Source organism: Myotis lucifugus, unplaced genomic scaffold (genome assembly GCF_000147115.1).
Source record: "Myotis lucifugus unplaced genomic scaffold, Myoluc2.0 scaffold_11, whole genome shotgun sequence".
Classification (NCBI taxonomy): domain Eukaryota; kingdom Metazoa; phylum Chordata; class Mammalia; order Chiroptera; family Vespertilionidae; genus Myotis; species Myotis lucifugus.
In genome coordinates this window covers 14,903,776-14,916,912 of record NW_005871059.1, presented here as the reverse complement: position 1 = coordinate 14,916,912, position 13,137 = coordinate 14,903,776, and the positions used below count along the sequence as shown (strand labels likewise).

Below are 13,137 nucleotides of genomic sequence, written 5' to 3'. Positions count from 1 at the left end.
CATATATTTAAAATAGATGCTTCACTTAGATGTTTAAAAGACATCTCAAAAGTTACTTGACCAAAACAGAACTCTCTCCACTTCTGAACTGTAGTCCTTCCCATCTCAGTACATGCTCACCATTCCCTTGGTTGCTCAATGCAAAAATCACGAGTTATCCTGGATTCCTCTTTCTCTCTCAGTCCATCTGCATTCATCAGCAAGTCCCATTGGCTCTGCCTCCAGAGAACATCCGTCATTTCTCTCTGTCCCCACTGCTCCCACCCTGGTGTAAGCCCCATCTCTCTCATCAGACACCCGTGATGGCCAATGTGTCCCCCTCTCTTTTCTAAGAGAAGCCAAAGCAATCTTTTCAAAGTGCAGATCTGATTGTGCCTCTTCTCTGCCTCTCAGGATGAAATCTAAACTCCCCAGAGAGCCTCCAAGGCCTACTAAGTGACCTGCTCAACCTCCTCTCCGATTTCATTTCCGGTCACTCTTGCCTCAAGTGCTGTGTTTCAGCCACACTGGAGTTTTATTTCGTATTTTCTGCACATACTAATCTCTTGGCTGCTTTTTATTTAGTACCAGCAGTGACTCCCATTTAAATGCTCTTTCCCAGTGTCTTCTCACTACCAGCCCCTTTTCCATCTAAGCTAAGGCAGCTTCTTATGTTTACACAAGACATAAGATTATGCTTCAAATATCTAAAGGTGGTGGTTGTACCTTCTAATGGTTAAACACTCTCCATATAATAGGTCTTCACAAGAATAGTAGTGGATCTAATCACCACTTCCAAACTGTGCTAATGGCTATGCAGTAGCATACCCAGCTATCAACTATGCCATGTATATGCAACTCTGATCCAATTTACCACTTCTCATCTGCCTGGATCAACTGGTCTCTTTCTCAGGAGCATGACCTGATTTAAGTTAACCCTTACCTCCTTTCATTTCAAGCTCACACACAATCTCCACCTGATCATCTTTCACACTACTAAATGCTTACTGCCTCTAAAATCCCAGTACACTATCTCTCCTTCTTCCCAGAAGTCCTGGCATCATTTAGCTTGAGGATACCTTCCCTATTCCTTGGAGGAAGGCCTCCTGGACTCCTTTCTTACACAAAGGTTCTGATTTTCCATACATGTAAATTAAAATAAATTCTCTTAATTTTCACACAGGTGGCCTAAGGCTACCAGCATGATTTCTAACCAGCAACAAGGAAGCCACAGAAAGGAGAGGCCCTTTGGAGCATCATCAGAATAGACAAGAAGCTGGAAGAATGAGGTGGAGACAATCTTGGTGCCCTGGCACAAACTGGAACAATCCCTGATGTACATTCCTATGGTCCCTGCTGTGGACAGACTTGACACCTCTACACTAATCGCTTCCTTTTCCTCTAATAATAGCCAAAGAAAACAAGAATTACTCCAAAGCAGAATAAGCATTTATTCTACCCAGCTGTGCACAGTGGCACTCTTTTAGAACCATCTGTAATCTAATTTACTCCCTTTGTCCCAAACACACTGATATCTCACTTAAATCATTCATGTAGAGTAATAATTGTTGGGAAGTTAATAATTAGATAAAGATACACAGTTTGGTCATCTGAAAACAGTCCTTATTTCTGCAATGCGTCAGCATTCTGGTAAAAAGAGTAGCCTTAAAGAAGTAGGCTGAAGAATAAAACTGTACTAACATTCTAAAAGTGTTGTCCAGGTAATGCCCAGAATGTCAAAACAGTGACCACAAGATGACTAGAATCATCCAGGTATGTGATTAGCTGTGATTTAGAAACAAAGAACAAAACTAAAACAAAAATTCTATAGGCTCAAATCTGCTATACTGATTTTTTTTTTTTGGTCTTAAGTACATTCTGAGGAGTAATAATTTCTAATAAAATGCCACATTGGATCAGACTACTAATATTCTGTCTTTGACAGGTACAGCAAAGGAATCTGGAGAATCCAAATAGTTATCTTCTATATCAGAGGTTCTCAACCTGTGGGTCGCGACCCTTTGGGGGTCGAACGACTCTTTCACAGGGGTCGCCTAAGACCATTGGAAAACACATATATAATTACATATTGTTTTTGTGATTAATCACTATGCTTTATGTTCAATTTGTAACAATGAAAATACATCCTGCATATCAGATATTTACATTACGATTCATAACAGTAGCAAAATGACAGTTATGAAGTAGCAACGAAAATAATTTTATGGTTGGGGGTGACCACAACATGAGGAACTGTATTAAAGGGTCGCGGCATTGGAAAGGTTGAGAACCACTGTTCTATATCTCCCTGAGTAGATAATAATGTTCCCTCCTTAGTTCTTCTCTGCTCCTGAATAACATACCACATAGTTACCCTTTACAAAATTAACCTAAACCATATTCAGTCAGATTTTTTTAATAAACATACGTTCCTTAAAAACTTGAGCCATAGTCTGTTTGGCTCAGTGACTAGAGCATCGGCCTGCAGACTGAAAGGACCAGGGTTCGATTCCGGTCAAGGGCACATGGCAGGGTTGCTGGCTCGATCCCCAGTGGAGGGCTTGCAAGAGGCAGCTGATCAATGATTCTCATCATTAATGTTTCTAGCTCTCCCTCTCCTTCTCCCTTCCTTTCTGAAATGAATTTTAAAAAAATTAAAATAACCCCAAAACTTGATAGTGCTGCCTAGTTCCAAACTTGTGAGACTTAGTCAAGTCTCATTAATCTCACCTAGAATCAGAGAGTTATAAAGCAAACGTAAGTATCTACTTTTTTACATCTTTATTCATTAATAAAATTATATTATGTGCCTGAAGCTTGAAAGAAAAATGCAGTTCAGTGTTATCTCTTCTATATATAATTATTTCTTTTTTTAAATATATTTTTATTGATTTCAGAGAGGAAGGGAGAGGGAGAGAGAAATAGAAACATCAATGATGAGAGAGAACCACTGACTGGCTGCCTCCTGCACGCTCCCTACTGGGGATCGAGCCAGTAACCCAGACATGTGCCCTGACTCAATCTGCAGGTCAACACTCTATACACAGAACCAAGCTGGCTAGGGCTATAATTATTTCTTATATTCATTCTAAAGAATTCTAGCCTTCTAAAATCTCTTCTTAAAGAAACTCCTCCATCTCTCAAGCACTAGTAGTTGTCCTTTTATTCATCTCCACCAAGTTCAGCTAAGAATTGAAAACAAACAGTGAAGTCAATTTAAAACTCAACTTACAACATTGTGTGATCTTTTGGATGTTGGAAGAGATACGCTGGGCCAGCTGAGTGGGGTCACCAATGGTTCCTGGCACGTAAGACATGGTTGATCTGCTTAGTCACTAATTTCATCAGATGTTGGTGGGCTATACAGTTTTCTAAGCAGTCACCTAAATAACAAACAAAACAAAAAAAGTCGCATGGTTGTATTTTTAAAGTTATTGACTTATGGTTTCCAAACAGTCAATTTGGGAGGTTGCAAATACAAACTTGATTAACCTAACAGGGTTGAAATCTCTCCCCTATGTCTATCCAAAAAACTAAACTTTATAAGACACTATCAAGTTAAACATATTAAACAAAATAAGGTTCAAATTGTACATTCCCTTTGAACTTCTCTGATTTCTCTAAGGAAGAGTTTTAAGTCCTTTTTTCTGTGTATAATTTTATTTGTTTATATATTTTGTCTTTAAACTGTGAGCAACTTTAAGGCAGGGCCCACATGCTATTTATCTTTCTCCAACATTTAAAACAATTCCGGGCACAGAACAGATATTTAAATATTTATTAAACAGAATACAGACTTCAGGCTACCCCCAGGAATTTCATTACTCTAATGTAACATACAGCTCAGGAACATATGATTAATGGTCTCTAATTTTAGAGATCAAAAAGGAGGAAGGTCAAATTTGAAAGAGCAAAGTCAACAAGCGAGGAAGAAAGCAATGCCCTGTAAAATGCTCACCACACAAACGTCTTCCTGATAGAGCAAGAACAACTCTCCTCTTCCAGGGCCAGCATTAGGACAGGAAACGAAGCTGGGCTACTGCTATAGTAAGGAAGTAAGATGAAATTCTTTTCTTTTTCTAGCCACACCACACCACTGGGAGTTTGAAAAGAAAGAATGAAAAGGGGTGTCCTATGTACAGGACTGTGAACAACAAAGAATTTCAACTACTCCTACACCATCTTTTCACTGAGTGTGCATTGAATACTGCAGAGTTGTGGGCGGTCCATTTGTAAGCCAGCCGTCTACCACGAGTTTGCTAGAGGCCCAGCATTAAAAGAAGCACTCGGGCCGGCCAATGAACTAGGAGATCACAGTTTGATTCTCAGTCAGGGCACATGCCCAGGTTGCAGGCTTGATCCCCAGTAGGAGGCAGTAGGAGGTATGTTTCTCTCTCATTGATGTGTCTCTCTATCCCTCTCCCTTCCTCTCTCTAAAATCAATTTTTAAAAAAATTGAAAGAAGCACTTGGGAGCTGCAAGCAAATACAATAAAAGTAAAGTATTTGTTTAAGTCAAGTTTGTCTTTTAGGTGAAAGGATAAAGTTAATCATGTAAAACAACAAATGCAATACAAATCAGTGAAGAAAAGGTCAATACTGATAGGGACTGTGGAAAGGAAATATCACTCTTGCTCCTATCTAGAAAGAATTCATGAAACAGAAGCATAAGACTTGGGTCCCTGGTATGACGGGTATGGAAAACAAAGGCAAAGCGCTAAAACCTGGAGCGGGTAGACCCTGAACATGTGGACAGAGCAAACACACTGTGTCAATCACCAGAGGAAGGAGAGGTTCCGGGTCAACTCTGAGTCAGAAGATTCACGGCTGGGACAAGTGAGAGACAACACCGAAAGAAAAAGAGGAATGACCGAACATTTACTGCACATCTGCGCAATGGAAAGCATTTCACCAAGACTATCTAATTCAATTTTCAAAATCTCCCCTTTAAAGTAGGTAATGGCAAACACACCTGTTTTAACGATGAGCAAACTGTGGTTTATAAAGATTAAGTCACTGGAAAGGTAACCCAACCCATCCACCAGGTAGAGGTGGGATTCAATCTCAGGGTTCTGGTTCCAAAGCTACTCATGCTGGGCTCCCACACAAAACTAATGTCACAGAAGAGGGCGGGCCCTACAGGCCGGTTTAGTTTGAATGTGTTGTGATAAGAAACCACAGGAGAATTCTGGTAGCGGAGAAGAGTATTTCTGTTCTAAGGGTCAGTGCTGGCAGGAAGTACAATAGCTGAGCTGCTGAGATGGGTACAATACTGGTTTCATGCCTCAAACACCGACATGTGCCTGGCCACTCTGGAATTCCTGGGAGCTTTTTGATGCTCTCTATTCTTCTTCATGGATCCACAGGTCCAATTTATCTATTCTGGGCCCTCTGGACCTCACCAAGTCCTAGAAATAGACCCAAAACCAATTTCATAAAAGGGTAAATTAAAACCTCAATGCAGACAGCAGAGCCACTGCAGCAGGGTGGCAGAAATAAAGTTCCAGGCAGCTTTGGACTTGGGCCTGCAGTGACCTGAAGCTCTGGGCCCAGTCAGAACAAGACTGGATCTGGGGAGTCAATGAGACTAAGCATCTACCAACCAGCAATTGGATCTCAAAATTATGCATCTATTTTTTTTTCAAGAAGAGCTTTATTGAGATATAATTCATGTATCATATAATTTACCCACTTAAAGTGTATAATCCAGCCCTAGCTGGTTTGGCTCAGTGGATAGAGCATAGGCCTGCAGACTGAAAGGTCCCGGGTTCGATTCCAGTCAAGGGCACAAGCCCAGGTTTGGGGCTCGATCCCCAGTAGGGGGCGTGCAGGAGCCAGCCGATCAATGATTCTCTCTCATTGATGTTTCTATGTCTCTCTCCCTCTCCCTTCCTCTCTGAAATAATTAAAAATATATTTAAAAAATAAAAAATTGCACTATTTAGTACATTTGTAATTTTAAAAAATAATACTACTGAAGTGTGCAATCCAACAGTGTTTTTAAACATTCACCAAGTTGTGCAACCATCACCACATCACATTTCATTACCCTAAAGTCCATACCCATAAGCGGCCACTCCCCCTTGCTCTCCAACCTCCCCAGCTGTAGGCAACCACTAATCCACTTTGTATCTTCATAGGTATGCCTATCTGCACATTTCATATGAATGGAGTCATACAATATGTGTTCTTTTGTGACTGGCTTCTTCTCTCAGTATGTTTTCAAGGTCCATCCATATTGATGTATGAATCAATACTTCATTACTTTTATAGCCAAATAATATTCTACTACATGGTTAGAGGAAATTTTCTCCTGGCTCAATGACATCTTTCTTTTTCCTTTCCCTCTATCAACTAGAGCTCTAGAAAAACTGGCTCACAGCCAACACAAACACACTGGATGAGGAAATGTTCCTTTTTCTTACTTATGTACTCTCTTCTACCCTCTTGAGTGTATGTGTGTGAGAGGAGGGGTTCCTCCATCCACATACACAAACACACCTATATACAAATGAATCTCCCCTCCATGTCTGCACGTCATCCTCTTAACTCCAATTAGTGTCTACATGGTCTTTGCAGCTACAGGAACTCACCAATTTCCTTTGAACTGGCAACAAGAGATCTCTGTCTTGGACGAGACACTAAGCATTGGGGCATGGACAAAGCAGTAGAAATAGTCAGTTTCACTTTCTAATCCTGAGCACAAGCATAAAGCATTGGATTTCCCTCCACACCGTGTCCCCAAATGTAAGAATATATTTGTCAAAATATAGCATTTGACAGAAAAGGCAATGTTTTGTTGGTTTTTTCCCTTCACGTCTGATTTTAAAGAAAGTAACAACCTAAAAAGCAAGAAGGGGAGGCATCTTGAAACATTCTATGTATCTTTAAAGGTCTTTGTATAAACCAATTAATGAGAGGCAGGCAGTCTATTTTGTAGACTGCTCTGTTCTCCGTACCTGGCTATATAACAGGTGCTTAATAAATATTTGTAGAAAGAGTGAATACATGTACCTATTTCCTAAGAACACACAACCAGTTTGAGGGTAAATGTCACTATTTCTAAGACACTGAATTCCAGTGCCTTCTTTCAGAGCCTGAATGGCCCAGGCTTACTGCTGCCTTTAGGCCCCGGCTTGGCGCCACTTCCTGTCTAAAGACGCTTCTTCCCATGATCTCCATGTGACTGGCTCCTTTTTCGCAACATTTCGTCACATGCTAGAGAAGCCTTCAGTGACCACTGGATATGAAGTGAGAGGGGAGGGGTGCCTCCATTGATCTCTCTAACTTACTGCATCATAGTGCTACTCATCATATAAAGTGACCTACTTAGTATATTGTTTAATACCTACCCATACCTCTGGAATATAAATATGAGAGATTAACCACATTTTTTAGCTCAGCTCTTCCATCTGTTAAATTATTAGATTATCTGATTTCAGTTCACAATGCCAAGAATTATTTTTCACCCTTTCATGCACTAAGCTTCCAAATTTTAAATGGAATCACGGCAAACTTTACCCAGACTTACTGCAGATGTTTTATATATTTTGCAACCACCAGCACCTAGCTAAAGTCTGGTACCCCAAACAAAACTTTTGGTTTGACTTTTTTATTGGGAGCAGAAGTAAAATGTTGAAGAAAAATGATGTAGACCTTAATCAGTTAATATGGTATCATATTAACTTCTACAGAAACTTTAAAACTACAGTATAATTCTTAACTAGTCACAAGTTTGAGACAAACTTCTCAAAGTGGCCTGTAAAGCAGAGCTGGCCCACATCACAAGACAGTTTAACCCTGTTATCAGTTTATGCCCCTGAGGCTCAGGCCACCTCCAACATTACTAAACAGAGCAGCATTTCAAAACCATTTCCTTTTCTCCCAGATCCCGTACAGGTTTTAAATTTTACATAGTTCTAGTCAGAATACATTGATGGAAATTAAACAAAATTAATGTATGCATACAAGAGCCAGGCAAATGCAAGAAACGTAAGAGAGAAAAATATATTAGTAGCATCTGACCAGAAAAGCAATGTTGTTTCTTTGTGTCTGAATTTAAATAAAGTAACAACCTAGAAAACAAGAGAAGGGAGGCATCTTGAGATACTTTGTGTTTTTAAACGTCTTTATGGAAACCAATTCATGACATGTATTGAGAACATCAAGGAAAGTTAGATTTAATCCAGCCAAATAGAAAATCGACCACAATGAGCCTCTGAATAAAGGTATCTGGTCCCTTTACTGTAGCCCTATAAGTCTCAGTTCTTCCAGATCCGGAAGGAGAACTTTAAAATGTGTTTTCTAAATCAGTGGGTTAAAAAGAGGAAGAGGTCAGTTCGTGTCTTGATGGGGGCAGAAGCCGGGTTCCAGAGCTGGCGGGGGCTGGCTCCCGGCCGGTCCCGCCCTGGTGCGCGCTGCCCGCAGGGCGCCCGAGCGAGCGGGGCCGGGCGTGGGGGAAGGCAGCGAGGCTGCAGGCCCCGACCGGCTTCGCCTGCCCGGCGCAGACCGCGCCCGCTCCACCCGTGAATCGGGGGGTGGGGGCTGTGGGCGCGCCGGTAGTGGGGATCCCAGTCCTCGGCCCCCCGAGCGTCTACGCAAAGAGCAGAACGGCCTCCTGACGACGCGATTAAAGTAGGAGGCGCTGCGCTTGCAGGGACATCGGACCTCGGGTGTCCGACCAGGGACCCCCTTACCATGCTCGTCTTACCGCAACCTCCTCGGCTTCCTGCTCCTGCACCTACTCCCCCTCCGACAACAGGCTCCCACGGGCGCCGCGCCCCCAGCTACAATTCTCAGCCGCCGGGTGTTGGCGACGGGACACCCACTGCGCATGCCCACAACACAGCCCAGGAAGGGGGCGGGGATTGCCTTTCTCCCATTGGCGCGCGGTGCTGAGTGACAGCGGTCGTCTCCCGCCCCTTGTGATTCCAAACGAAGGAATGGGCATATCTGCAAAATTGCAAGGGAAGTATTTGGGGGGCGGAGGGGGTAGGGGGGTGGGGGTCTGACTTACAGATGGTGAACGCCCTAGCTGGCGTGCAAAAATCAAGAGAAAGAAATGGAGGGCAGCTGTCTTTATCCGGTGGTGCCGGCCTCCCTTAGACTCAGGATTTCATCCCGCCCCATCAGCTCATTCTGGTCTTGTTTCTAACCCTTGACTCTGCAGGAGACCGATTTCACAGTTCCAGTAAAAACTGCGAACGCAAATCAACAATCCTGGCAGGAACAATGAAAGAATAAGTCAGGAGTCACCTCCATGTGCTCATCTAGTGGGCAAGTCTTCATAGCACACCAGGCATTCTAAGCATCCTGGAAGGGCAGGGCATATTTTGCACAGGGCTTGAAAAAAGCAGGAAGTCTTCTAATAACAACTATTCAAAAATAACGTCGTTGTTAGATAAAAAGCATCACTTTCTTCAAGTGAAATAGTACCTCACCAAATTGGCTTGGCCTTTGCTTGTATCAGGGCAACATTATTTTCTGAACGGATCCCCAGGACATCAAAAGTACAGATGCACTAAAGTGGAAAAAAAGCAACTCCAGAATATTTTGCATTGGTACCACCTGAGCAAATTCTAGTTTGTTTGGTGCTTTATATACATATACTTAAGTACAAAAATAAGGGCAGCCACGGATAAGAAACAAGGATCTCTTGGTTTATCTTTCATTTTTTACTTTTAACAAAAAAATGGGAGCAAGAAATATTTTGTATTTCTCATCTTTATTGAGGAAAACTACAGTGCAAGTGTGTTAAGAAGCAGCAACTTATTATACTCTGTCCCTGTAAAGAGGGAGCAATAGAGAGGTGGGCATTCCGCCAAGTAGAAACACACATTCCATCTAAAAGCGTAGTATGATTCAGCTGTAGCTGATGCGGACTTTGAGGGATTTTGGCCTAATATAGTCAAATTATCTGCTTTGTTAAGATATAATGGAAATTCAGATTTTTATGTGAAATTTCTCCCTTTTTTCAGTATTCTTAAATTTTGATTAAACATTCTGTGGTCAGATAAAATATGTCTCAACCTCTGTAATAGACAGTAGTGTCAACCATAGAGTTTTAAAGCTGGAGAGGCCCTTATAGATGATCTGGCTCCACTTCCACATTTCACATATTAAAGAAACTGAAACTAAAAGAAAGTTCATCAAAATCACCCAAATGACTATGAGCAGCACAGGTCCAGATGACTGAATTCAGAATCTTGAGTACTTCCTACCATATAATTCATTCAGAAGTATTCATTGAAAACCTGTCCTATGTCAGCTGCTGTTCTGAGCACTGCAGATAACTAAGAGGACTAGGGTATTTTCCCTCAAGGAGTTGAAGGAGTGAGATCCTCCCCAGGACACTGTAAGAGGTGCTATGATGAAGATGTGTACCCAGCACCATGGGATCCCAGAGATAAGGATGCCTCACTATGGAGTCAGGGACCATTTCAAAGGGGGAAGTGTTAACAGAATCTTGACAGATGTGTTAAGAGTTCACCAGGAAGACAAAATGGGAAAGGCAAAAGGAAGAGCACATAAAAATGTATAAAACCATAGACAAGTGCAAACTCTTAAGTATCCTTCCTTCCTATCTAATAATAGACAAACATGGTAATTGACCATACCTTTGCTACGCCTCCCATTGGCTAATCAACATGATATGCAAATTAACCACCAACAAAGATGGCAGCTAATTTGTATACTGCAGGCAGGGCGGGACAGCACAGCCACCAGCATGAGCCGCCATCCCGGCCGCAGCCTGGCCCCAGAAGCCCCAGAAGCCGCCCAGAAGCCGGTGATCGGGGGAAGATGGGGGTCCCCTGCCCAGGCCTGACACCTCTGGCAGAGGCGTCAGGCCTGGGCAAGGGGCCGCCAAACTGGCGATTGGTGTGAACTACAGAGGAAACACCTTTTCTGACCGCTCATTGGTTAAGCTCCCTGTATGCCAGTGGTAATATTCTTAGTAACTTGGGTAATAAGAATCCAAGAAGGTGATGTAGGGTTTTTCACCACACTCCTGGCGAAAAAAACGTAGGTCCGCTGCTGGAGGGCTAAGAAATGTCATATCCTGCCCTAGCCGGTTTGGTTCAGTGGATAATGCCTTGGCCTGCCGATGGCAGGGTCTGAGTTCAATTCTGACCAAGGGCATGTACCTAGGTTGCAGGCTCCTCCCTGGCCGGGGCCCAGGTCAGGGCTCATGCAGGAGGCAACCAATCAAAGTGTTCCTCTCACTTTGATGTTTCTCTCTGTCTTTCCCTTTCTCTTCCACATTCTCTAAAAATCAATGGAAACATATCCTCAGGTGAGGATAAAAAAAATAATAAAGAAATTATTATTATATGAAAGACACATCTTGAAAATGCCTAAAGAAAGTTGTCATTTTTTCATAGTGAAGGGACTGGAGTCCGTGTTGATGAAAAAACCTTGCTGGCTGCGGTGACTGGCAGTGGCTGCAGCAGCGGGGTGATGGGGCTGGTGCCTTCCCCTGATCAGCCCGGTCACCTCCCACAAAGGGAGGCCAGACTGCGGCTTAGGCCCTATCCCCAAGGGGAGCAGGGAGCGGGCCTAAGCCGTCACTAGGACATCCCCTGAGGGCTCCCAGTATGTGAGAGGGGGCAGGCTGGGCTGAGGGACACCCCCCCCCCCAGTGCACGAATTTCGTGCACCGGGCCTCTAGTCACTATGTAATTTTATTTAGATAAAACCTAATGAGTGTGTTAGAAGGCCGTGCGACTGGTAAGGCAAGTGCCATTTATACAATGGAAAGCCTTTTTATCATATTGAGTATCAAATAGGAGTTAAACTATTAAAGAATTCTAAGCAAGGTGTGTGTGATATACTCATAATTCCATGCAATGAAGAAAACCCTGGAGAAGTGGAAGAAATTAAAAGGGAAATACAATTGAGATGAGAGAGAGAGAGAGAGAGAGAGAGAGAGAGAGATTACAACTATCATTTAGGAGGCTATTGCAATAAGAATCTCCCCAATATCAGAGATACTTTTTTAAAATATGCTTTTATTTTTTTTTAAATATTTTATTGATTTTCTACAGAGACGAAGGGAGAGGAATAGAGTTAGAAACATCGATAAGAGAGAAACATTGATCAGCTGCCTCCTGCACACCCCCTACTGGGGATGTGCCGGCAACCAAGGTACATGCCCTTGGCCGGAATCGAACCCGGGACCCTTCAGTCCGCAGGCCGACGCTCTATCCACTGAGCCAAACCGGTCAGGGCTAAAATATGCTTTTATTGATTTTTGAGAGGAAGGGAGAAGGAGAGATAGAAACATCGGTGGTCCATTGGCTGCTGGGCATGTGACCTGACAGGGAATTAGACAGTGACGCTCAACCACTGAGCAACACCAGCCGAACCCAACATCAGAGATATTGAAGGACTGACCAAGGCAAATGCATTGGAGAAGAAGAGGTTAGGAATGTTTTGAGAAATATTTTAGAAGACTTGGAAATCAAGTAGATATGGAGATTACTCCTACTCTTAGGATATGTGAAATTCAGCTGAACACAATGTAGCTGAGATCTAAGTTTGTTAATAAAGTCATTGAAGTTTGAGGATGGAGGTGGTGAAATGAGGGAACAAAGTGACAGTAAGTTTAGCATTGAACATGTTATCTCTTAATATTCTGGGAAAGTGATATCCAGTTTGAGATGTTCAGTGACCTACAGGTACTTAAAAATGTGAGGCAGAGTTCAGGATAGAGCTGTGGTTGGAGCTATGGGAAGCTAATTCTAAGGATGGAATGTTATGAACTTTCTATGTTTAAGGAGGGCATAGGAAAAACAAACCTGACAAGAAGTAATCAGAAAAACAGGAAATAAACCGGGAAAAGGTAAACTAAAGAATGAAGGAAAACATCTCAAAAAGAGGTAATGATCTATGATATTACATATCACAGTGAGTTCAAGTAAATTAAGAACTGAAACTTGTACATTGGACTTGAGAATTAAGAAGTGGTTGGTGTTATGGACACAGACAATAGGGTAGTGAAGACCTGGGGGTGGAGGTAGGGGTTTGGAGGAGAAGGGAATAATATATGTACATATATATAAAGAAGTGGTTGGTGAATTTAGGAAGAGGCAATCCAATCATTCAAGGAACTATCATGCAAAGAATTTACATGGTACATAAGGTCTGGTGTATTCTCCAA

At 42.4% G+C, this 13,137-nt stretch overlaps 1 protein-coding gene across 4 annotated transcripts in view; it reads right to left on the bottom strand.

Annotated features, from left to right (window-relative positions):
- The window catches only part of STX7 (syntaxin 7), a 37,919-nt gene extending 29,109 nt beyond the window's left edge, over positions 1-8,810 (bottom strand). For 2 of the 4 annotated variants that reach the window (XM_006084473.3, XM_006084474.3), the window contains exons 1-2: positions 8,689-8,810; positions 3,212-3,362 (exon numbers count right to left, since the gene is read on the bottom strand). In XM_006084473.3, the coding sequence (XP_006084535.1) occupies positions 3,212-3,296 (85 nt within the window). In that variant the 5' untranslated portion in view covers positions 3,297-3,362; positions 8,689-8,810. Of the gene's footprint in view, positions 1-3,211; positions 3,365-3,937; positions 4,022-8,685 lie in introns of all 4 variants that reach the window. The other 2 variants (XM_023750261.1, XM_023750260.1) reach the window with 2 other exon arrangements.
- Positions 8,811-13,137: the final 4,327 nt, after the last annotated feature.